Raw genomic sequence first — 26,827 nt, 5'->3', positions numbered from 1 at the left:
GTTGACCTACTCCCTGTTTCATCTTTAGCAAGCGTTCTTCTCAGCTATTTATTTTATATGGGTTTACGGCGATGCTGCCACAGTAATCAGTATGCGGCTTACCCAAGTCCCCAGAGCTTCGAGAGTAGTCGTTATGAGTTTATTTTGTTGTGTTGGCAGCACCGGGACACGCAGGAGACGCTGGCCGTGCTGGACAGGCTGGACCTGGACACGGAGAAGCCCAGCGACGAGGAGATCGCCCGCAAGTTCGGCTTCGAGGAGGACTACTTCAACGGTACCATGTCCTGGTGGCAGCACCTCAAGCCCAAGATGTGGTCACTTTTCGACGAACCCTACTCCTCCAACGCTGCCAAGGTACACATTCACAAGCCATTGTGAGGACTCTTTCACTTTCCAAATACTAACATTCAGTAATCACGTAATTAATGTGTTATTTCCAGAAAGTTGGGTTCACAAGGGATGTTGTTTAACAAGTTACCTAAAGATTTCAGATCAATATGCTTGGTGCACACTCTGAGAAAAAGAAAAGAAAGAATTATCAGGATGGAACGGAAATCGGTAGATGTGATGCACATGCACAGACAAACAAATGATTACGATTTCAAAAAAATTAGTTGATTTATTCAAGATAAAGAGCTCCACAAATTGAACAAGTCAATAACGCTTTGGTCCAGACCAGAACCCTAATGCTTCAATCGTTTACAGTTGGTGAAGATCCGGCGACCTTGTTGACCAAAGTAGGTTTTGGCAAGCACAATGGCAAGCAGCAGAAACTCTTCGAGTGCGGTAGGGCATTTTCTTGCTGAAATGTAAGCAGCGGATGGCTCAACATGAAGGCCAACAAAACGGGGCGTAGAATATCATAGACGTACCGCTTTCCTCTTAGGCTGCTGTGGATGACAACCAAAGAGGTGCTGCACCCCAGATCATCACATCTGGTTGCTGGGTTGTATGGCGGGTGAAAGTCTGATTAGTGTCTCGCAGCTCTCCGGGGCGACTTCGGCCTGGAATCTCATTGACTGGAGTAGATGCTTCTTCAGTGATGAGTCCCGCTTCGAACTGAGCTCCGATGGCAACCAAAGACGTGTCTGAAGACAAGTCGCTCGCGATACGGCCCGACAGCCCGAAGTGGTGATCTTGGGTGTCATTTCTTTTCATAACACGACCCATTTGGTTGTTATCTGTAGCACCCTCAGAGCACAGCAGTACGTCTACGATATTCTGCGTCCCATTTTCTTGCTCTTCATTGTAAGATATCCTTGGCTTACATTTCAACAAGATAATGCCCATCCGCACACGGGCAGACTTTCTATTGCTTTTCTTCGTGCTTGCGAAAGCCTACATTGGCCAGCAAGGTCTCCGAATATCTCGCCAATTGAGAGCGTCCGTAGCATTATGACCAGGACCCTCCCAGCAGTTCGGGATTTTGGTAATCTAACACTTGAGTTGCACAGAATTTGGCAGAATATGTCTCAGGAGAACAGCCAACCACTCTATCAGTCAATGCCAAACAGAGTAACTGTTTGAAGATGGGCCAAATGTGCACCAACGTGTTTGTGAAGCTCATTCTCTTGAATAAATCACCCCATTTTTCTGAAATAGTAATGATTTGTTTTTCTGCTCATGTTCATCAGATACACAGATTTCCTTTCCAGTTGGTTAATTCCTTCGTGGTACGGTTTTTTTTTTTTTTTTTTAACGAGTGCAATAAAAACATGGGCTTTTGCGGACGTGGTAGATTTCAATGAATTACTTCTGGGCATATGAATGTTTCTGATGTGATACAATGTTCAACGTATTGACTACAGTTGCAAACAGCCGCCGGCCGTGGTGGCCGTGGGGTTCTAGGCGCTGCAGTCCGGACCTGCGGGACTGTTACGGTCGCAGGTTCGAATCCTGCCTCGGGCATGGATGTGTGTGATGTCCTTAGGTTAGTTCGGTTTAAGTAGTTCTAAGTTCTAGGGGACTGATGACCTAAGATGTTAAGTCCCATAGTGCTCAGAGCCATTTTGCAAACAGCCATCATCACTCATCCTGATTCATTCCTGATCATTCTTCTGGGTCCACTGGTGTATTTTATCATCGAGCATCGGTCATGCATCCTCAACCGAGATTGGTGTTAAGTCACTATGTTAAAGTGGAGTGTGAAGAATCTACATACGGCACAAGAAAGCAACAATGTCGTTTAAGATTATCTCGTAATTCCATCCTCAATAGTGGACTCATGGTTAAATACAGTGGAGCTTGTAGATCAGGAAGAGAGTCACAGTAACCACGACTGAAACGTCGGTTTTATCCCTTCATAGTTATTTTACATGACACCATTGTATACGGAGAAAATCAGTGGGACAAATAGGAAGGAACATAACGCTTGACAAGTGAAGCATGCAGAAGACATCCTCGGATGTCATTGTGACTTCGTGCACTTACACATCATCAGTGGATCGGTAAATGATTAGAGCTGCAATTCTCTGCTACAGTTAAAACGGTCATTAGAGGGCATTAGAATTTTTTTTGTGCTTAGTGTTGTTACCAGTCATGATATTATATATGAGGGCCGTGAACAGCGGCAGATGTTGGGTGATCATTGTGAAAGGCTCGGAGATGACACGTCCTCGTGTGAGACAGTGTTATCCTGACCTGACATTGTTTGAAAATGTGATATCAGACGGGTCGTCAACTCCGTCGCCGTGCAAGTATCCTGGAGATCACCAGTTGTAGGAGTTATAGACTAGCTAGCCTCGGGAGAGCATACAATGGTTTAACGACACCCATCCTAACTGATTCAGCATAGGTAATTAGGCGATAAGAGGAGCAACGTCATGTTGATTAGTGGCCTCATTTTGAATCAATTTTATAATCACTGAAATTAAATCAAATACCCTCTCAATCCGTGGCTTCATTGCGTTTCCTCCCTCCTCCCTCCCCTACTTCAGGTTGCTTCACTTCTTTTACCAGGCAGCATACATGGGTCTGCGACTGGTCGCGGTCCAAGGTTAGGTTGCTGTGATTAGTTAATGTCTGCGTCTGTAAAAGTGAGGAATCTGCCTCTGCATTTATATGTATACCTATTGCCCCTGTAGGCATTGTAGTATCATCTTGCGTTTGATAGTCGTCTCGCTCTTTCCTTACAATTTCAAGAAAAATCTTACTTGGCCTACCTGCCTTATAATTGTCCTACCCACTTCACTTTCATTTTCGTCTTAATTACTTTTTCCACTCCAGTTTGTTCCCTTAACCATCCATTTGTTTTCCTTTCTCTCCTACAAGTTCCCATCCACATCAACAAGAGATCCCCGAGAAACGCTCAGTCTTCGAATAGTTTTCGCTTTAAAAGCTCTTGTCTCACCGGTAATACCTCACATTGTAAGTTTTCATTTTCAGGCATATCGTTTAGTTTTATAAAGACTATATAATTTTTAAAGGCTTCACCACTTCGTATTCACTCTTCTGTTTGCTTATTATTCTTTCCATGCGGCCATCCCGTTCAAAAGTGCTAAACAAAGAAGATCTGTTCAACTGGTCCTAGTAACTTCATTGTCTGTTTGTAAAGTATTATCATAATGGTTTCATTGTAATAGTTCAACGTACGTTATTTTAGTATTATAATTTCTTCTCAAGTCCGCATTAAACTACTGCGTGTTTCACAGTTCCCATTACAATGCATCTATGGTTGTAAAAGTGATTTTAGCAGATACAGTTCTGATCAGAAACGCTCGACTGCAAACATACCTTTCGGATGCAAAATAAGTTTGAAGATCGGAACACAATCAAACCTCACGCTTCACTTTAAAAACACAGCAAAGTCAATGAGCTCTGATGTGTGTGCCCTAAAGGAGCCCGTGTCGTGGGGTATCTTTCTTGTATACGTCATCGGGTTATTCGTGAGGAATGGCGTCCTCTCGACAGCCGAGAGTGCGGCGCGTCCAGTATGTCTTCCTGGTTGCGAAGGTACCAGTTTCTTGCCGCCATTCTTGTGACAGCACGAAAATATTACAATAATAAAATAATAAGACGTGGCGATCTAGAAGATCCAACAGAGGCACGGGCGTCAACTCTATTCCCCGTCCAACCTCGATGATGTCGACTGCAGCACGCTACGCCGTTCCCGAGATGCTGGTACCCAGACAAATTGTCACCCTGCTCCTTGTCAATGTCGCGTAAATCAGTGTATATCCCCGTTTGTTGTCCGTATCGTAGCTAAAATGTTTCCTCCTTCGTCTCTGCTCCACTTGTATATTTATCTTCCTTACCTCCCCACGTGTCCGTTACGGCACCACGCAGCATTCACTGTAGCAGACGGTACTTGTCACAACGTTTTGGCTGTTTCATACTAATTTCTATAGCTCAGCTGACTGTCCCGACTGTATTCACAGCATGTCATCACGTAAGAAGTATCCTATGAGGCACGACGAATAATCTGTTGCCTGACAACGAAGGCCTACGCACTGGTTTACATGGCACTAGAGCACCCCTCATTAGAGGACGTATAACTGTCGACGTAGGCAGATTTACTACCATTCCAAAGCACCGATTTCGAGTCAACACTGTGGTGAAATTACACAGTCCGTTCGACACACACGTAAGATTTCTTCCTGGGCCTAGGTCTAAGCGCTCTACAAGTGTGTACTTAATCGCTTCTTTCTTTCCTGAGTGGTCGTATAATGGTGATGTTAGTGTGCTGGAATCTTAAGCTGGAGCATTGCTTTATATTCTTATCGTTCTTTTCGGACAATTGCTGCTATTTGGTTTCTGTCAGCACAAGTCCACAGAGAGCATTCTAGGATGAATGGCTTGTGGATGCGTGGTAGGATGCGCGTTCTGGTAACAGCCTTGAGCAACTGTTCTCGCCGCGAGTCGGCACGTGGTGGAGTGCTCGCCGCTGATGGGGGTCAGTCACCCTCGCCGCTGTCCCACGGGGAGGCGGTGCTCATATCTCACTCAGTCCACTGAGGCCACAGCTCACCGTCCCGTAAGCCATCCCGCAGGGGCTGCAGCTCTGCGCCGTCCCTTCTGTTTAACATCTGCCTCACCTCCTCTCTCTACACTTGCAACACTCACTCTTCTGACAAAACGTGCTACAACTACCACACTGCATGAAGCCTCTTTCTCATCTGCCTCATTTTCTTGTTCTCCCACCCCTTTCTGTCTCACTTCTTTTGTTTAGTGCTGTTTCCACATTAAATACCCTCAAAGTTAAGCAGATAAGTTAAAATATGTATAGAAGAAACTTCACGTAGTAACTTGGTGTTGTAACACATCTGTAAGACAAACTGAAAATTGTAAGGTGTACAGTGCACTGATGTAAGGGGATGCAATTGCACCTGTTTTCTTCAACCTCGTCTTAGCTAAGATCAATAGAGAACTTAGTGTAACTAATCCACGAAGGATCCCACTGTCGGAGGTGAATAATTACTTGAGTGCTTCGTTTGTGACGGTACGCACCGTTCCGGCACCTCTGACGAAAAAAATCAGAACCGCGGATTATGAGATGTAGTTAGAAAGAACTTTAATTTTTACCAGTGAAAATGTTGTCTTCGTAATTTTAAACTGACCAGAAAAGCGTTAAAGTAAGGTTTTAAGAAGTTTAAACTAAGGAAACACTCTCGGTGCCCACCGTCAGGAGGTCGCAATATCCGAACCTCTATTATTATTATTATTATTATTATTACAAATCAAGTACTGATTGCTAGACTTTAACGTGCGACACGTCATTTAAAGGGTCTTATAGGTCACACTAAGTCCTGCTATATGAGAACAGGCGATCGTGAAATTAAGGAATTAAGGCAAGAACAGTCCACTGTGTGTGAAATGGTACGGTGTTACGTGCAGATGTCGCGTGTCTGATGGACGAAGCGTATCGATTGGGCAAATTGACCAATAGTGCCGTACCACTTGCTGAAGGAAAATTCTTGGATCTGTATATGATGAAAATTACATGGAATGGCAGATGAGAAAAAATTAAGAATTAAGGTAACTATACAGGTATCCTAACTTTGTCAAAGTGCTAAAGAGGAGAAGGTTGAACTGGGCAGGCCATATAGCAACGACGGAAAAGAGACCGGTAACTCTCGGAACATGCACCCCGAAGGTTACCTATAGCCACGGAACGCGAGCCACGATTAATTCGTGAGAAGTTGTTATAAAACAGTGGAAATGATGTTATTCTGTTATTCTTAATGAATCGTACAGCAGGAGATGAGATTTTGTCTTGTGAAGTAAGACACACCTCTGTAAGGAGAAGAGAACGGATTTGGACAGTTAACTGAAAAAAATTTTCATTATTTAGTAGGTCGCAGAAGATAAAAGCTTTTTTCTTTTAGCTTTAGGGTATATTCTAAACTGCCGGCAGAAACGTGATGTAACGCGGCACTTCGACACGGAGTAGCTTGTCCGGAGGAGAAGAATTACGAGATACAGGTAACCGATTCTTATTTATTTCCATTACGGAACATAGAAGAGAAGGCTAGAAGACTATAAGAGTAGGCCTACCTGGACCATGTTTACATTCTCACAACCCGTTGAGGCTGTGGATTCCCACAAAAACAAAATTTTAAAGAGAATGTAAATCTACACTTATTTCACGCCAGATGCGAGCCAGGAACAGCTCATCTAGCCTATGCAGATGATGTGTCATTAATAGGTAGCACCAAAGTACAATTAATCGGAATGTTCCAAAATTATTACGAAATCACTGAGATAGTAGCATTAAACGTTAATGAAGTAATGACACATCATCTGTTCGTAAGTAAGACATTCAGAAGTAATTCAGTATCTATAGTATCTTTTTTGTGACAACAGTGGAAAGAATGAAGAAATAGATGCCCATCTAGCAACGGCAAACAAAAACACTTTTTAGCTTCATCAAAATCCTAAAGAAAATATCACTTAGTACTAACTTAAAAATCCAGTTGTACAAGTAGACAGTTATACCGGTAACATTATATAGATGTGAAGTATCAATATTTAGAAAGATAGATGAAGAAAAATTGTTAACATTCGAAAGAAAAATACTAAGGAAAATTCTGGGATCTGTATATGATGAAAATTACATGGAATGGCAGATGAAAAAATTAAGAATTAAGGTACCTTAACATTGTCAAAGTGCTAAAGAAGAGAAGGTTGAACTGGGAAGGCCATATAGCAACGGCGGAAAATAGACTACTTGCAATAGAGAGAGACTCAGATTTAGGTGGGGTGATAACATGGAAGGGAAGGGGAGGGTGGCAAGCTAATATGAACATCAGCGCCAAGTAGACAAATAGTGCACTAGCCAGAAAGAAATGAAGAAGTGGAAGAGGCTCTAAGAGCAGGCGTATGGTCGATAAGGCCCTCGCCGCTTGTGAAGTAAGTAAAACCGATACACAAAAATCTTTGTCTTAGACATTGTGATCACATGCAGTTCCTGTTGTTGAACTGTCTCTGTTATCGGAGAAAATGTGTACCCAACCTTTCTTTGAAAATTATTGCGATTTTTGTCATTGCATCTTAGTTGTTGACATTCGTGCTTCTGAGGCGGTTCTGTGGAGTAGCCGTTTATAACTAACCGTCTAAAGCCGATTCCAGAATTCTGGAATAACAGTGTATCTGGGTCGAACTTACTTCCTTTGAAGGTAATGTAGCACACAACCTGTTCAGTTCTGTGGATAGCTGTGTTTTGGTACATTAAAATTCATGTAACTATGATAGTTCCCCATAAAGTAATGGAATTTAGTTCGATGCCTTTTGCCATTTAAAAATGTTTCGTACTTTCGATCTGAATGCTGTTACTACAGTTTCGTTAGCGCTATCATGGTTTTTAAATAAAATTTCGGCACCAGTTGCACTACTGTCGTAATTCTGAAAACAACGATCGGTTTCGGACCGGTGGTATACGCCAGACGTTCTGAAGAACTCAGTTTTTCTGCGTTCCTTTACATATGCTTGACAAGAAACCATCATACTTTCCTAAATACATATGTGTGCCTCGAAACAATAAGCTGTATGACATATATAATATATACATTATCAGTTCAAACAGTATAAACTGACCATCTTACGTGGTACCATACCAAGATTTCGTATTTCTGGTGCAAGCTGTTCTCTTTTTGAGGATCTGTCAGAGCTGAGCATTAAATGAAGTAATTCGAGATTTTTCTCTTTTGAATACATTGCGACGTAATTTCAGTTGTGAGAGACGTCCTGGAGGCTTGTCTCAGAACGAACTGCATCTTCTCTTTTTCTTTGTTTAGGTTCGTCATTGACACTGCTAAACTCTACCTTGAAATCTAGCAGAAAATCCAAAGAGATTTTTATCTATGTGAACTACACTAGTGAAAAGACAGAAGATCTTCGTTCTGTGGTAGCAGTTGGTTGTTACCAACGACAGCATCGCTACATCAGAGTTTTCTTTATTTCTTTTTTTAATTATTTATTTTGACTTCTAGCATGCATACATTTTAGCTAACATAGTTTAAAGAGATTGAAAAATATTCTTGCTTACATTTTATGGCGTACATTCGTAAATTTATCTTGAAACTCAAAATGTTATATGTATTTACTTAAACTACTACACAGTTGACATTTAACTATTCTTTTGTATTCAAGGAGTTAATTTCAGTTTGTGAATTAAGTTCAGTGGCCTCCATTACTTTTAGATTTTGATGTCTTCTTGTGGTATAAGCCTTCCTATATCTGGCTATGAGATCATGTGCACTCCCAGGTGTACCTCTAAGAACTAAGAAAGTGCAAAGTGGCCTGCAGTGACGAAAGTGTCTGGAGCTTCTTCAAACATTTGAGTCTGCCTTTCCCAAAGCTATTGCATTGAAATAGGATGTATTTATATCATGACCTGTTACTTAACCACACTCACAGAATGGTGTTCCAATTCGCCGATTCTATGTTGCTGGGCAGGGACAGATCCGTGATTGAGACACATTTTCCTTGAATGTCTTGAACTGATAACCCACGACTGTCTTGGTTTGAATTGCTGCATACTTGCACATCTTTTACCTCTTGGTTTTTTATTGTCGTTCTATTCTTCCTGACACAAAAGAATCGCTTGTTGTTTACTTTTAGGAGATAATCTGTGTACGGTAGTAATCTGTCTACAGTGCGGGAGTTTTATGTCTGCATATCTTCCTTTGCTAATTGCTTCTCTCGCTAGTCGACCAGCTTAGTCATTGTATTTAATCCTGTAATGAAATTTAAACCATACAAATTCTATGATTTGACGAATTTTCTTTGCATGATGGTAAGAGATCTACTACGTCGGAAGTGTATTTACTAGTTCTTTTATTCCAGTTCCTGTAAGTGACTGATTTTGGAGCGCCTTGTGTGTCGACTATTACCGCACTGGTGATTTTGAGGAATCTTGCGTATTATATTGCCTGTATAACAGAAACGTTTCGGCTAGAAATATAAAAGCAACACATGGTAGTTGAAACTCCCTTTTTTTCCACAGTTTGTCGACAGAAGAAAGCGCATCCTGTGTCACTTTCCGTGGCTATTTTTGAGCCATCTGTATGGACTGGAGTATATTCCTTTTAATTTTTCTTCCAGGTACGATCAAGGTGAGAGCTGCCCAAGTCATTTCCTTTTGTTGGGACAATTGTCCCATATAGACAACTGAAGGACTTCAGTTTGGTGTATTTTATTTTGCAAATGTTTCCATAGTTCGTACTGGTTGTAGATAGGAAACTGATGTTTCCTCCCATTTTTGTATTCCCGATTTGAGAGAGTATTTCACTCTTTTTTGTCAGTGGATGGTTAATATCTGCCATTATTTGTAGAATATAACGTCCGCGCTGCATTATTCTGTCAATATAGAGGCATTTATATTGCTTCCACGAGAAGGGCATTAGTGGGGAAAGAAAGCATTGCTCCGAGAGAGAGGCACAGATGCCTTGTACACTGATCAGACAAAACATTGTGACCACTTGGTTAATGGCTTTTTTGTCCGCCTTTGAAATGAAATACGCCACTGATTCTGGGTATCAGGGATCCGACAGTTTGCTGATAGGTTTGTGGAGATACGTGGCATTAGATGTCTATGCACAGTTCTTGTAATTCGCGTAAATAACGGGCTGATGATTTGCGTCCCCGGTGATGGCGCCCGATAGCACCCCAGAGGGGTTCCATAGGATTTACATCAAGGAATTTGGTCGCCGAGACATCAACGTCGGATCACTCTAATACTCCTCAAACCACTGTATCACCCTTCCGGTTCCGAGACACGGACAGTTACACAATTGAAAGATGACATCGCCGTCGCAGAAGACATCAAGCATGAAGGGATGCAGGTGGTTCGCAGCTGTCAGCATGTCTTCGATACTAACACAGGTCCCATGCGAGGGCACGAAAATGTCTTCCATAGCACAATACTGCTTCCACCAGCCTGTAACCTTGGCACGCTGCATGTTTCGAACCGCCGTTCACCTCAATGTCGGCGTTTGCGGAGATGACCATCAACCTACTCTAGCAAAAATGTGATTCACCCGAACAGTCGACACGTTTGCCTTTATCGACGGTCGAATCTCGATGGTCCCGTGCCCATTGATATCCAAATTGACGATGTCTGTTTTCAACATGTGAGCACGTCGGAGTGGCTTGCTGCGGAGCTCCATGTTCAATAATATATGAAGAACGATGTGCTCCGAAACACTTGTGTGGGCACCAGGATAGAGATGCCACAGATCACCATCTATACCACTTTACAGAGCAAACAAACCGCCGGGCCCCACGTTCTGTGAAGAGTCGGTGACGTACAACCATTTAGCGCCTACTGATAGTTTCACTGTCCTTCACTTCTGTCCGCAGACGATGACGACAATAGCACGAGAACATTCCACCAGCAGCGCTGTTTTCGAAATACTCGTTCACAGGCTCTCCGTAGTAACCATCTGCCATTTGTCAAAGTCGCTTATCTCAATGGATTTCCCCATTTTCAACTCACATCTCCGCTAGGGCGATCTCCGTCCTTGTGTTCTCCGCTTACCTACTTTTGTTACCGTGTCACATACCCATAAAACCAGCAGATGGCATCTAAAGTCGTTGTGGTCAGTAGTCATAATGTGATTCTTGAGCCATCACACCGACGTCATCTCAGACGCCGTCGCAATCTGTTCCACCGCGTGACCGTGGCGCGGGGCGCGGACGGCGGAGGGAGTGCGCCGCGGGAGGAGGGTGTTTAAATCGGCTGCCGCCACGACCGAACCCAGTTCCCCCTGAGCAGCCATATCGTACGGATCTCCGTACCGACACGTTCACAGGAGCTCAGACCGTCAGTTCACCTGATGATGGCGACATGTATGATCGCCGAAATATTGTGCCCGTTGGACACTGTAGACCGGCAGCACACCCGTGGATATTTTGAGTAGTCATAATGTTTTGGCTTATCAGTGTATGCTAAAGTTTGTCCAGCAACGCTGCGTACGTTTTAGCAGCATTGTGATAGACCATGCGTACATGATCTATACAGGAAGAGTCCTCTCTCAGGCATGGGTGTGTGTGCTTGTCTTTAGGGTAATTTAGGTTAAGTTGTTTGTAAGCTTAGTGACTGATGACCTTAGCAGTTAAGTCCCATAAGATTTCACACACATTTGAACTTTGAATCAACATGCGGTATAAAGGAAGCAGTATGTTCGGGTGAGTTCCCCGCCGATCTGATAAAATTTCAATACATTTTCGCATGTACTAACTACGGTTTAGATATGAGGTCCCCAACTCATTCTTGATTTAAACAGATGGGCAAAAAAACAAGCATGCGATTTTATTTCTATTTTATGAGCAGAGAGTCTTCCAACGTTCAAACCTTCTCGCATGGTTCTTTTTGTGAAAGGAATAGTTACTGATTTCTCTGGAGAAATCTATAGCTCACAGCTGTGTAATGTCTGCTCCAGTACCCCACTGCCTTTATACTATTGAACAAAGTTCTCCCCTGTTCTTTCAACATAGAGGATTCAGTAAATAATCCAGAACTGGAATGAAGAAAGATGCCAATATGAGCAATCTGGAAGTAGGTATCCACGGTGTAGCGAAGAAACTTAAGTGACTTAATAAAGATGTCTTCCCGTCCGGATTCTATACAAGTCATTTTCCTTTACGAGTGATCTGATGGAATAGCTCCATTTTAAGCAATTATACACAACCACTTGCCCGACAAAAGACCCGATCCTAAAAGCTGAAAAGCTTCGCAGATCATACCAATGCCCAAGAAAGGGAACGGAAGTAATTCGCTAAATTATAGACCCAAACCACTGACATCGACGAGTTCCAACATAAAAAAGTACTCGAAGAAAACTATCTATTACCACATAATCAGTACAGATTCAGAAACATAGTTTATGTAAAGCTCGATCGGACAAGAAAGAGAACAGTGTGGTCTTAAGATGATTACACACACACACACACACACACACACACACACACACACAACAGAGGTCTTTCGCTATCGTTCTTCACAAGCAACTTGAAATCAAATTCAACGTCTAAGTGGTCTTCAGTTGTGCGTATTCGTGATTTCCTGAGAGAGGGGTCTAAGTTCGTAGTAACTGACAAGAGCACATCTAATGTAACGAAAGTGACATCTGTCGTTCCCCAAGGAAGTGCTATAGGCTCTCCGCTGTTCTTAACCTATATAAACGAATTCAGGGAAAATGTCAGCAGCCCTCTTGGATTGTTTGCAGATGATACTTTCGTTTAACTTCTAGTAAAATCACAAAATGAAAACGAATTTCAGAATTATTTAGTAAAGAGTTATGTATGACGCTACAATTACCACTCGGTCCTAAACAATAAGAAGTTTGAGATTCTCTAGAAGAGTAATAAGATTACATTAAATTCAAATTACTCAATAAGGAAGTTAAAAGCTGTCGATTCATCTGAATACCTAGGGCTCACAATTACGAATAACCTAAATTGAAACAATGATACAGAACACGTTTTGGGCGTGGAGGGGGAGGGGGGCGGAGGAAGGTGCAAACCAAAGGCTGCGTTTTATTGGCAAAACGCTCAAAATGCTAAAGAGACACCTTCCCTCTTCTGAAGTACTGTTCCTCGGTATTGGAACCTTACGAGATACGATTGATGGTGGACATCTAAAACGTTCGAACTAGGCCAGTTCGTTTCGTATCATCGTGAAATAATGGAGAGAATGTCACGGATATGATAAGCAGGTTGGGATGGGAATCATTAAAAAGAAAGCTTTTTTTCGTTGCGGAGAGATGCTTTCGCAAAATTACAGCTCCCTTCTCTTGGATAAAATTATATGCATTCCGATCTTCATATTGAGTAATGACCATCGTAATAAAGTACGAGAAATCAGAGGTCACACGAAAAGATTTAGGTGCTCAATTTGGCCACTCGGAATTCGAAAGTGGAACATTCGGGAAATAGTCTTCAAGTGAGTCTGCAAACTCTCTGCGTAACAGTTGAGTGTTAATTGCCGAGTAACCGTGTAGCTGTACATGCAGAGTTTGCTTGCGCTGGTGCACTGTTTGACAACACCGTAGCGCTATTTGCTTCCTTATATCGTCTACTCTTTATTGTAATTTTTCTTTATTTCTTCACGAGAAAGAAAGCTGGAAACAGCTGATTCGCAAGGCCAAACAGAAAATGTAGGAAGCTGTGTCGCCCATAGAGCTCAGTCATCTCGTTCGCGGCTCTAGAGATTACGTGTGCAGGTTTGGGTCCACCTAGCACATTTCAGTAGATAAAGAAGTGCCTTTCAACTTTTATACAGGCAATAAATTGCGGTACGTCCCTACAATATCATAGAGCAAATACTTAATATGAAGGGAAAATTGTGCACCGTGCTGAGACTCACGTAGCGAAAATCCTTTTCTGTAAAATTATATTTGGTGGCCTGATTTAGATTAACAATTGAAGAACTGTTAGGAACTTGAAACGGCGTCAACTAAAGTGGAATCTAGCAGTTCTTTAACAACGAAGTTAAATATCAACGTAGATCTCCTAAAATGATCTGGAATCATTATTTCGAGGTCTCATTCTTATTTTTTTGGTCACTTTTCGAACTCGTGCGCATCACGACAGCAGGACCCTGACTGAAAGTATTTTTATAGACACTGCACAGTTTGAAACAACTGATGTGCATCCAATCGTTAATGGACTGTCTGATCATGAAGCACAGTTAATAGAAATAAACAGTGCACCTTACCTCCCTGAAACAGGTTCACACAATACAGTGAGGCTTCTTTATGAGAGCAGGATACAATGTTTTAAGAGGAAGTTAATGAGGGTGGTCTGGAATAAGGTATATACAGGAAGAGCTGCTAATGTCAAATTAAATTTTTTCCCCAGTAAATTTTTGTCAATATTGGAAAGTACGGGAAGGACTTAATCATGGCCTTTTTGGATATTGAGAAGGCGTATGACAGTATCTGTAGGGACAAGCTCTGGGATGTGCTGAACGCAAAAGGGATAGATGAAGAGATAACACGAAAAGTCAGAAAAATGTATGAGGGAAGTGAGAGTTGTGTGAAAGTGGGGAGGGAACGTCTGCATGGTTGAAGCTGGAAAATGGGCTGCGACAGGGAAGTGCACTTTCGCCGTTATTGTTTATTATTGTTATGGATGAAATCCTACAGCAAGTATCAGATGCAATTGGAGATCATAAAATGAAAGCAGTGCTTTTTGCCGGTGACCTGATGTTATGGGGAAATTACGAGAAGGAGGTGCAAGAGCAGTTAGATGCGTGGGAGGCAACGGCAGCACAATATGGAATGCATTTCTCTGCAAAGAAAAGTGAAATAATCGTCACAACAAGGAAGAAGAATAGGCCAAATGTGGATATAACTTGTGGAGGGGAAAAACTACAAGTGGTAGAGAACTTTAAGTACCTGGGAAGCGTGATTGAAAGTAAGGGGGGAAACGCAATGGAAATAAATGAAAGGTGCAGAAAAGCAGGGCAGTTCTACAAATGCATTAGGGGGCTTATTTGGAGCAAGGAGGTGCCACAGAAATCCAAGGGAATTATATACCGAACCTACTTTGTCCCCATATTGGCATACGGAAGTGACACATGGGTAATGCACAAAAGCGACAAACGTAGAATACAGGCTAGTGAAATGAAGTTACAGAGGAGCAGGTTGGGTGTAACAAGACGAGACAGATTGCGAAATGTATATGTGAGGGAAAGACTAAAGGAGAAACCAGTACAGGACAGGATAGAAAAATCAAGACTGCAGTGGCATGGACACATGAAGAGAATGGATGAGGGAAGAACTCCAAAGAGGATGTTTGATCTGCAACTGGAGGGGAAGAGGCCCAGAGGAAGACCAAGAGATAGATGGGTGAAGGGAGTGAAGGAATGTGTGATGAAAAGAGGAGAGAACTGGACGAAGGTGGAAGAGGGGGAATGGTGGAAAGACAGAACACGATGGAGAGGCTTGTGTTCCCGACAGACCCAGCCAGTGGCTGGAAACTGTCCAAGATGATGATGATTGGAAAGCAGTTTTCCTTGAACGCTAACTGGAAAATCTATTAAGAACAAGCAAGCCATGGATAACTAAGAAAATTAAAGTCTCGTGTAAAAGGAGTAGGGAAACTTGTATAAAGCCCAGAATAAATGAAGATTCGATGTTACTAGCATACTACAAACAATGCTGTTGTATTTTAAGGAATGTAATTAGAATGACCAGAATTATGCACATCCTCATAGAAATTGATAATGCAGTATCAGGATTATAACTGTATGGACAGTTAGTCAGTGAACAATATACCATAACATTTAAACCAAACGACAGTGTTGTGACTAATAAATCAAATTTTACAAGAACTTTTGATAACCACTTTTTAAATGTAGCAGCAAATGTGGGATTAAATGGTTCAGTTGAAGTAGCAAGATAATTTATTCAAAATTTCATTTCACAAAACTTTAAGCAACAAGAAGTACCACCATATACCTACATGAAAATTAACAGAATTATAAAAATTCTAAAAGACGGAGCCTCATACGACGTTGATGCAATTTTAGGCAAAACTCTGAAAATTTGCTCTAGCTTAATAACTAATGGCCTAATAACATATGTAATGCATCACTGAAACAATGAATTTTTCCAGACAGGTTAAAATTTGCAAATGTGAAGCCTCATTGTGAGAAAGGTGATAAGAAAGGCTTAAATAATCTACATCCATTGTCCTTACTAATAAATTTTCCAAAATTTTAGAAAAAGTAATGTACGTATGTGTAGTCTCACATGCAGGTGGAAACAATTAAGTTATGATTTTATGTCTAGGACTCCAGAAGGGTTGTTCAACTGAAAAGGTCATTTTCACATTGAGTCACAAAATATTACAAGTCCTACATAGTGAAATATCACCAGTTGATACTTGTTGTGATCTTTTCAACTGATTTGATTGTTTAGATCATGCTACAGTTTTAGAAGAAATCAAGTTTTATGAACCTGACGGTTTCACACACAACTGATCTGAGTCCTACTTTACAGACAGAATATAAAAAGTTGTGCTGAATAATTTAGACAGTGTTGGAAAGGCTGAAAATTTTAGTGACCGAGGAGAAATTGCAAAGGGAAACTGAAGGGTTCCATTTTTGGGTCCACTCCAATTTCTTATTTTTGTGAATCACTTTCCACTTAACACCCAACAATCAGCACTGGTACACTTTGTGAGCGGCACTGGTGTTGTAATTAATACAATTAGAGAGAAAGCAACAGTAGAGATGTTAATCATATTTTGTAATGAATTTGTAAGTGGTTTGAAAATGGACTGTCTCTAAATTTTGAGAAAACACATTATACTCAGTTCTCTACCATAATTAATGTGTTAGCCTGACTTGCTGTTGTACGTGAATAGATGAGAGTATATAGCGTAGATTCTTCCAAATGTATGGGCGCATTAGTGTTGTCAACTTGAATGGGAAGGAGCATATTACTGAGCTTCTGAAACAATTAAGCTCAGTTACTTTTGGTTTTCGTATAATTCCTAATCTTAGAATCAAACAAAGAAAACTCCTGATAGTTTTGCTTATTTCCTATGAATTACGGAAGAATTTTCTGGATTAACTCAGCAGTTAGAACGAAAGTAGAGATTGTAAAAAGGCGAGCAGTAAGAATGATATGTGGTGTTCATCTTTGATCATCATGCAGGTAACAATTCAAGGAATTGCTCATTTTAACTGCACCCTCAAGAACATGTATTCCCTAATGAAATTTACCATAAATAATCCACCACAATTTGGGAATAATAGTTATATCCATACCTACAACACGAGAGAAAAAATGGCCCTGAGCACTCGTTACTAAAGCTGTCAGTGTCTAAGAAAAAAGTTCAATGTGCTGCAACAAAAACCTTTGGTCATGTGACCAATACCATTAAAAGCCTTACAGGTGGCAAAGCACGTTTTAATCTGAGTTTCAAATCTAACTTAGAATCATGTCTCCTGAACAAATCCCTCTATTCAATGGACGAATTTCTATTTAAAAACTAATAGCTTGTAAAAGAATACCGAGTTGTTTTTAAGTGAGGTTCCAACAGTAAACTAAAATATAGTATGTTCATTATTATTAACACTAATAGTGTATGCATTTTGTGTAAACTGAAGCATTCCGCATCATGTCGACAAAAGACTACCTACAAATATGAAGACCTAGTTTGTGTGTGTTTGTGTGTGTGTGTGTGTGTGAGAGAGAGAGAGAGAGAGAGAGAGAGCATCTCTTAATGGTTGTAAAGTTGTAATATTAATGTGTACTGCAGTGTATCTGTAGTGATGAGCTACTGTTTAAGTGCTTGACGAATTTCTAATTGTAGCTCAAACGCAATAGTTTCTCCAAGCGTAGACGCTGAGTTTGTCGTTGAATTGCTCGTATAGACTGCAGGGACATTTGGAATTACTTGTTCAGTTCTTATTCAGTTCGTTTCTTCAACTGTAGGTTTTTATTCGAACAGTGGCATATTCCGACGTTTTTAACGACACAAGAATGCATCACTTTTACTAACTTTACTGGAAGAGAAAAACACAAGTAGCAGAAAAATGTATTGAAGACTTGTTTAACATATATTTTTTGTTATTCGTAGATGAAGTCCTTGAACTGTTCAGTTACACCCTTGTTCGTTACAATAAGTAGCAGGAGTCTTGCTTGTATGGACATATGTAACGTCCTAGCAGATTAAAACTACAAGTGCTGTACCGACTGACCTGCCCAAACACCTCACCTCCTACCACCCATATTTCACGCAAGTTCTGTTACACACCTTGTATGACTAGCGCTTCTGGAAGAATACTGGGGAGACATGGATTAACCACAGCCTGGGGGATTCTTCATATCAGCTCACACTGCGATGCAAAGCGAAAATTCATTGTGGAATGGTCGTTTGTCGCATTTTCCATTATCAAACCAAGAATGGATGAAACAGCAGCACAAGAACAGTATATCAAGCTCGCAGACAATGGTTCTTTGAGGATCTTTGTTTTGAGATTAACAACGATCAAGATTGCATGCAGAGAGGCTGTTATCTCTTGATTAAAATGTAATGGAACAGAAGCTGCCTCTAACAAAGTTGGTGGCAAACGCGATGTAAAGATATAACGTAAATTACTGCTGCTCTTAAAAGCAGAGTAGGAGTAGGATAGAGCGTTTCGCAGGAACCACTTTTCTTCTGTAAGGAGAAAAAAAGGATACCATCACAAGGAGTACAATAATGAGGTACCGTGAGCTGTGGTCTCTGGGGAAGAGCAACAGAAGGTAAGGTCCTTCCAAATTAGAGCTGGATATTTTTAAAAAAATGACGTCAGAACGTTTTTTATATGCAGCGACGGAAATATTAAGCTACACCACGTGTTAACGATTGCTACACCATTTTCTGTTATTGTCTAATATACGACAGTAATAAAGAATGGACAATCTTTCAACATATAATCTTTGTGACTGTACTAGAAGCTTTTACTACGTAGTCCACAATCTTTTTCTCGTAAGTGCTCTGTTTTATTTTTCTATCCCTTGAAAGAGGCTGATACAGAAGGAACATAGTCCACTTATCCATCCCAGTGGCTTTTTGCAGTTATGAATATTAACTGTGATAAACGAACAAATTTAATTTAATTTGGAGTAAGAGTCTCAATTTTCTAAATTATCAGGTCAGTGTCAAACTAAAACTCTTCTTCGCATCAAACAGCATTTAGTAATTGTGAACAAATTGAAAGGTTGCCTGCGATTCCATCTCCAGTCTCTGCTCATTTCGTAAGATGTAAATGGTTTTATATATGCAGTACGACTATCTGGTATTTTTAAGAGTGTAATAATTTTTTCAGCAAAATGTAAGTACTAAAGACTTGTTCATGTGCAAATGACCATCAGCTTATTATTTTCATAACAATACTACTTATTCGTAATGCCTATACACAGACGTCGAGTACTTGCATTTTATGAATTGTGCAGCGATTGGAGATGGAACTGTAGGCAGCTTTAAGCGAAGAAATATAAGTGGTGATCAAAAGTTTCCCGTTCGAAGGCCGTACTGTCCAGAGAGTCGGTAAGCCAATCAGCCAATATCGCCGTGGGCACTGAGGTAATCATTCCACCGACGCACCGGGTTTCGTAAAACACCGTATCCTGCTGCGTGCTGAATTCCGTAACTTCCTGCTGCACATCCTCCTATGACAGGAATCGCGCACCTTCAGGGCCATTTTTAATAGACCGAAAACGTGATAATGACGTGGAAGGAAATCAGGGCTATGTGGCAGGTGCTGGAATGTTCATTGCAGTTGAAACGGCGTAACATCTGCTTTATAACACCTGCGATGTGAGTACATGCTTTATCATGAAGCACGTTTCCGCATTATCGAACGCACGTCGGAAAGACACGAATGCCGCCCTAATCCCTTGCCTACATATCGGTACTTATAGACCCGCATAAGCGACGTGCTACGTTGTATATACGCTGCCGCAACGTTCTCAAACGGAAGACTTTATTCTCTGTTTATGATTTCCTGCCAGATGTTACGAAAATCGACAGAATGCTAAGTCATTTTCATCCAGATTACCCTTGATAACATTCCAGTTCTCCAGTCCTTTATTAGTGCACCACGCTACTTACTATCGTGCAACAAGTTTATATCAAATATCATACTCCAAAGATGGAAAATTATGATTATTATTTCTTTTAAAATATCTATTTAAATTTCATAGTTCGAATCAAATAGTTCAAATGGCTCTGAGCACTATGGGACTTAACTTCTGAGGTCATCAGTCCCCTAGAACTTAGAACTACTTAAACCTAATCAACCTAAGGACATCACACACATCCGTGACCGAGGCAGGATTCGAACCTGCGACCGTAGCGGTCACGCGGTCCCAAACAGAACCGCTCGGCCATACCGGCCGGCTCATAGTTGGATCCTAATATTATTCAGTTTTGGAAATTAGAGAATACTTTCCCTGATATCTGCTTTCATCACTGTAAATCATTAAGAAACACAGAAATAATTTCTAGTTTGATCTCCGTAAAATGTCTAGGTGTAACGAATATTTCCTGTGATGTCCAGCGTTTCTTTTCCCTTCCGTCGCTTTGTTGCCAAAGATGTGACAGCTTTTTGCTCCTGTCAGGCTATACATAGAATCTTTGTGAGCCATTATTTGAAATAAAATTCCCAATCAGGCCATTGGGTAAGTGTCTCAACAGAATTGGTGTCACTTGGTTTCAAGCACAAGCCCCAAAACAGAAACCTATGTAAGGTTGGTAACTGCACTTTCGAGTTCGGGAGGACGAAGGTTTGAATCACTACCCGAACGTGCAGGTTTACATTTTCAGTTGTCTCCCTAAGCCATGTTAACGTAAATACCGAAATGTTTATTGGTCGATTTTCTTTCTTCTCTTTCTCCAATTGTGAGCCTTTGCTACTTCTCTAAATACCGTCGTCGATTTAATACTCCTCGTTAACAGACGAACAAGGAAACAACAGATACCAATTCTTATCAGAACACTAGAAAACGAGTGAATCACAGCGAACTTAAAATTTGGAAATTTATTGTTTATTTCATAAAAGCAATTGTTTTGAAAATTATTGTTCATTATATAAAAGCAGTTGTTCTTGTTATTTTAGCATATATTCAAATAACTGCCAATATTTTTATTGGTAATTTACTTTCAAGTTTATGAAATAAATTACAGTCACCAGAAGAGTTATAAACATTCGATTCCATTTGTACCGACGGAACTCGACGTCATATTGTTATCTCTGTCAGACGGCCTCATTGCTGATTGACTATCATTTCACTGTAGAGCAGTATGCTTACTGAGATATGAACGTTATTTTTGTTTCAGATTATGATCGCTATCGAGACATCATTTAAACGCCTGAACCAGTACACACCAATATGGACTTAACTAAAGTTAAAATTAACTCATTCACTTTGAGAGTCAATTGGAATATATAATATTACTTTACCCATCATTATTATTTTCAATTGTTTCTTATTCTGAAGTACTGATAGTAATAGTAAAATAATAATAGACATTATTGTCCTAAAAGTGTGTTTTTTTAATTTCTTTTGGAGCCTTGCCTGTTTATTACTGGTGAGAGAATAGCCACTAAAAATTCACATATAGAAAATATAAGCTTCTACGTAGTTCAAATACTCCTCAAGATACCTACTTCGATCAAATTCTATAATCCTCCTTATTTGTCCCTACAGAGAATAATGCGTAAATCTGCAAAAATATAACGAAAATAAATTTTACTTAAAATATTTCAGTCATGTAGCATTAGCAATCACAGCCACGCTTGAAAACTTATTTTGTCGAACATAATATTTTCATGTAGTTTAATTACAGTTTATTGCTAATTACAAAGTTTTACTTGCCCAGAACTGGATGGGGATGCTGGTAACACACCATCGTTGTGGATATTATTTGCACACTATAGTTATTTGCGTCGCTTGTTACCGCTCACTCTTGATTTATGTATGACACATACAGTGTACTCAGTTTTATTTTATTTTTGGGTCGTCAGATTTCCAACAGGTTTGATGCAGCCTAGTACAACTTTGTCTCCCATGCCGAGCTCTTCATCTCAGAGGCATACTTGCACCTAACATCCTTAATTATTTGTTGGAGGTGTTCAACTCTCTGTCTTCCGCTATAGTTTCTACCATATGAGCTCCCTCTAGTATCTTAGAAGTTATTTTCCCCTGACCTAACACATTTCCTATCATCCTGACACTCCTTCCTTTTAGTGTTTTCCATTAGCTCCTTTTCTCAAAGACTTGCAAACAACCTCCTCATTAAGACTTCAGAAAATTTTCATTGTCTTTCTACAGCACCACATCTCAGGCACTTGTCCTCTTTCTTTTCCCGTTTTCCAACTGTCCATCATTCACTACCATACGATGCTGTGCTCGAAACGTATTTATTCCTTAAACTAAGGTCGATATTTTAAAGCGATAGCTTTTTGTTTTTAGTTTATCGCTAACCTCATCCCGGCCACTCCTCACTACTTTCGTCTATCTCCGATTTATCCTCAATCCATATTCTCATTAAACTGTTCATTTCTGTTCTGTACTTTACTGAAATGGCAGCAGTGAGACTTATCAGTTACATCCTTTCTCTTTCGATTTTAATCCCACTGCTGAACCATTCTTTTATTTATTTATTACCGTCATCACTTCTTCGAAGTAGGAGCTCTATCCATGTCGTACACACTTTTAGATCCGAGCTCTTCTTTCTTGGCCTTCCTTACACCATGAAACCTTCAAGATTCCATTTTCGTTACAGCCACATTTAAGCTGTTGAGTTAGCTTTTCACTTTCTCGAATGATTCATCTTTTTTATCTTCTGTTTTTCATTTCCTTCATGGTCTTCTGGGAAATGTTTCATCTCGACGACGGTTCCCACTTATTAATTTTGTTTCTGAATTTAGTTCCGTTTTCAATTTCTTGTTACTTTATGCCAGTTTCATCTAGATTCTAATGTCCTTTTCGAAACCAACTGGGTTAAGAAATGTTATCTTTTTTTTTTTTTGTGGTACTGCTGGGGCTCATTTTCTAAATGTGACCTTTCTTGATTTCTCTATATGACTATTTAGAAATTTGTTACTTCCCGTTGCAAACTTCACTACTATTATTGGTCTATTTCTCAATACGATAACTATTTTGAAAATACAATCCGGTCGATTGCGAAATGGAAACCACATTGAAAACTCGATGAAGCTTTGCACAGATGTGTCTCCAGTATGCCCATCGATCACGTCGCGTCTCTTCTCTTATTCCTGAGTGCTCATTGAGCAAGTAAAGATGTCTAGGACAATAGTGTCTCCCACCAACTATTAATGCCTGGTAAGAGATTGTGCTCGATGCCACGCAGCCCGGAAACACAACTGTAACAAGTTTCCTTCTTCATGACTATTCTCGGCCGCACTCTGCTGAGACAATGAAGATGTTTCTGCAGCGTTTTCTGTGGGAAGTGTTTGATCACTCAAATACAGCCCGTAATTGACCCCCTTCCCCACCCCTTGAGTCTCATATTTGCTCTCGTGAACCGCTGGTTGTGACGTAGACAACGAGCATAGAGAATTGGCGGAAAGCACAGGCGGCTGCCATCTATGACGGCGGTACTGGTTCAGATGGCTCTGAGCACTGTGGGACTTAACATCTGAGGTCATTAGTCCCCTAGAACTTAGAACCACTTAAACCTAACTAACCTAAGGACATCACACACATCCATGCCCGAGGCAGGATTCGAACCTGCGACGGTAGCAATCACGCGGTTCCGGACTGAAGCGTCTAGAACCGCTCGGCCACCGACGGTACTGGACAGTTGCTACAATTCTAGGACAGATGTCTAGGTCGGAGCGGTGGCTATTCAGAGGAGTAGCTGGAAGGTGTAGCTAACTGTGGCAAATTAAAGCCGGCCGGTGTGGCCGAGCGGTTCTAGGCGCTTCAGTCTGGAACCACGCGACCGCCACGGTCGCAGGTTCGAATCCTACTTCGGACATGGATGTATGTGATGTCCTTAGGTTAGTTAGGTTTAAGTGATTCTAAGTTCTAGGGGCTGATGACCTCAGCTGTTAAGTCCCATAGTGCTCACAGCCATTTGAACCATTTTTTGCAAATTAAACATTTTTTTGTTTTACAAACTTCCAGCATGGGATTAGCTGTGTGTCAGCAGCTTCTATTAACCAGTACAACGAAAACCAGTTCAAAGTATCAAGTATTAATTTTTCTATTAACTGGATGACTAGTTCCGGGCCGAGACCCACATCGTAACATTCTCAAAAATGGTTTTTCGGAAGACGTGAAAGCCAAGTCAAACACGTGCAACGAACAGTTACAGCATATACGCTTTCACGTCTTTGGAAAAACGATTTTTGAGTATGTTACGGTGACTACTTTCGGGTTGAGACACATTTTCAAATCATCGTAAAATACTCAAAAATGGTTTTCCGAAGACGTGAAAGCCAAGTCAAACACGTGCAACGCACAGTTACACCGTGTACCCTTTCACGTCTTCGGGAAAACCATTTTTGAGTATGTTACGATGATACGAAAATGGGTCTCAGCCCGAAACTTGTCACCCAGTGAATAGAAAAAGTACAATTTGCAATTTTTTACTGGTTTCTCGTTGTACTGATTTTTGATTTTCGCAGTGGTATCCATTTCGTTCCCGATTGGACCTTACTCTCAGAACTACCCTCGTATCTTCCTGAGAGTTAATTATTTTATATGCTACATTATGTCTATGTATTTTTCATTAGATTTTGCATCTCACACCTGCTCATTGCGCTGTTGCAGATAATTGGCGTCATCTCCGTGTTCTTCATCTGCGTCTCCATCCTGTCTTTCTGCCTCAAGACGCACCCCGACATGCGCGTGCCCGTCATCCGCAACATGACCGTCATGACGCCTTCCAACGGTACCGCGTGGGTACTCGACAAGACCAAGACGACGGCGCACGTCGCCTTTTTCTACTTCGAGTGCGTGTGCAACGCTTGGTTTACGTTCGAATTCTTCATACGCTTCATCGCGTCGCCGAACCGCATCGAGTTTATCAAGGCGTCCGTCAACATAATCGACTACATCGCCACGCTGAGCTTCTACGTCGACCTGGTGCTGCAGAAGCTGACGTCGCACCTCGAGAACGCCGACATATTCGAGTTCTTGAGCATCATCCGCATCATGCGGCTGTTCAAGCTGACGCGGCACTCGTCCGGCCTCAAGATCCTCATCCAGACGTTCCGGGCGTCGGCCAAGGAGCTGACGCTGCTCATCTTCTTCCTGGTGCTCGGCATCGTCATCTTCGCGAGCCTCGTCTACTACGCGGAGCGCATCCAGGCGAACCCGTACAACGACTTCAACAGCATCCCGCTGGGCCTGTGGTGGGCGCTGGTCACCATGACGACCGTCGGCTACGGCGACATGGTGCCCAAGACGTACGTGGGCATGTTCGTCGGCGCGCTGTGCGCCCTGGCCGGCGTGCTGACGATAGGACTGCCGGTGCCCGTCATCGTCAGCAACTTCGCCATGTACTACTCGCACACGCAGGCGAGGGCCAAGCTGCCCAAGAAGCGGCGGCGCGTGCTGCCCGTCGAGCAGCCCCGGGGGCCCCGCATCGGCGGCACGGGCGGCTCCGCGGGACCGGGGCACCCCGGCTGCGGCAGCGTGGGCGGCGGCGGCGGGCCTGGGGGCGGAGGCGGCGCAGGCGGCGGCAGCGTCGGGGGCCCCGGCGGCGGGCCCGCCTCCGCAGGCGGCTGTCCGCAGAACTGGCGCATGAACGCCATCAAGGCCAACCACCTCAAGGACTCGCCGTCCAAGATGGGTACGTCAGTCAGGCTGACACATAGTAGCCGGCCGAAGTGGCCGTGCGGTTAAAGGCGCTGCAGTCTGGAACCGCAAGACCGCTACGGTCGCAGGTTCGAATCCTGCCTCGGGCATGGATGTTTGTGATGTCATTAGGTTAGTTAGGTTTAACTAGTTCTAAGTTCTAGGGGACTAATGACCTCAGCAGTTGAGTCCCATAGTGCTCAGAGCCATTTGACCCATTTTGACACATAGTACGATGATTAACACCTGACAGTTGTCATGTGAAGGTAGAACGTTTTCAGTTAAACTGATGGTGTTCATTCTTTGTGTTGTTAACGTAAAGCTCGATTTTGGACTTTGTTTCTTGGACACCTGGAGCGTATATTTCAAGCAATGGCATGCCGCAATTTCACTTGTTACTTAATGGACAAAACAAGATTTTCGGAATATCAGATAACCTTTGGGGCTGGATTGAAAACTATTTAAAGAACAGTCGCACGGAGCACTAATACTAACTCAAGAACTCTTCGCGTTTCACGCCGACAGGGCACCATCGGGTTATTTGAAAGTATGTGGGGAGTATGATATAACAGTTAATCCGGCGTGGTCCTGCCCTGGATTACTTTAAAAGCAAAATAAACTTCAGGCACTGATCGAACAAAATTATGTTGAGAAATGTAATGCAACTCACTTATTAAACATTCTGCCAAAAAGCGTCCGTCAAAGAGGGAATGAAAACGAGAAGATGTCCTAAAAGGCAATCTATAAATAAAAATTTAAAGATTAATAAATAAAAGCACCAGGATCAGTCATGAATAGACAACGAAGGAGAAATCGGAAAACGCATCTTACGTCATGGAGTCTACTACAGACGTAGCAGTGCAGAATAATATGTTAAGCGCAGACTGTCAACCTGCCGTACACTAGAACGGCGCCCGAGGCCCGACCACATCACATTGTGCATACCTATGAATGACAGGAGCACAAGAAAATGATGAGCTATTGGTAATGACAGTCGCCATGCGGCGTTGCCGTCGGGTGTGCAGTTGATGGCTGGGTAAAATTCAAATAGCAAT

The 26,827-nt window shown here is 41.8% G+C and overlaps 1 protein-coding gene across 1 annotated transcript in view; it reads left to right on the top strand.

Moving 5' to 3' along the window:
- LOC124595212 (potassium voltage-gated channel protein Shaw-like) overlaps positions 1–26,827 on the top strand; it is a 659,419-nt gene that overhangs the window by 608,153 nt on the left and 24,439 nt on the right. Inside the window, exons 4-5 of the mRNA XM_047133852.1 lie at positions 160–354; positions 24,744–25,767. Coding sequence (XP_046989808.1) covers positions 160–354; positions 24,744–25,767 — 1,219 coding nt within the window. The remainder of the gene's footprint in view (positions 1–159; positions 355–24,743; positions 25,768–26,827) is intronic.

The sequence above is a fragment of the Schistocerca americana genome, chromosome 2 (assembly GCF_021461395.2).
Source record: "Schistocerca americana isolate TAMUIC-IGC-003095 chromosome 2, iqSchAmer2.1, whole genome shotgun sequence".
NCBI classification, from domain to species: domain Eukaryota; kingdom Metazoa; phylum Arthropoda; class Insecta; order Orthoptera; family Acrididae; genus Schistocerca; species Schistocerca americana.
This window is presented reverse-complemented; position numbering and strand designations above follow the sequence as displayed.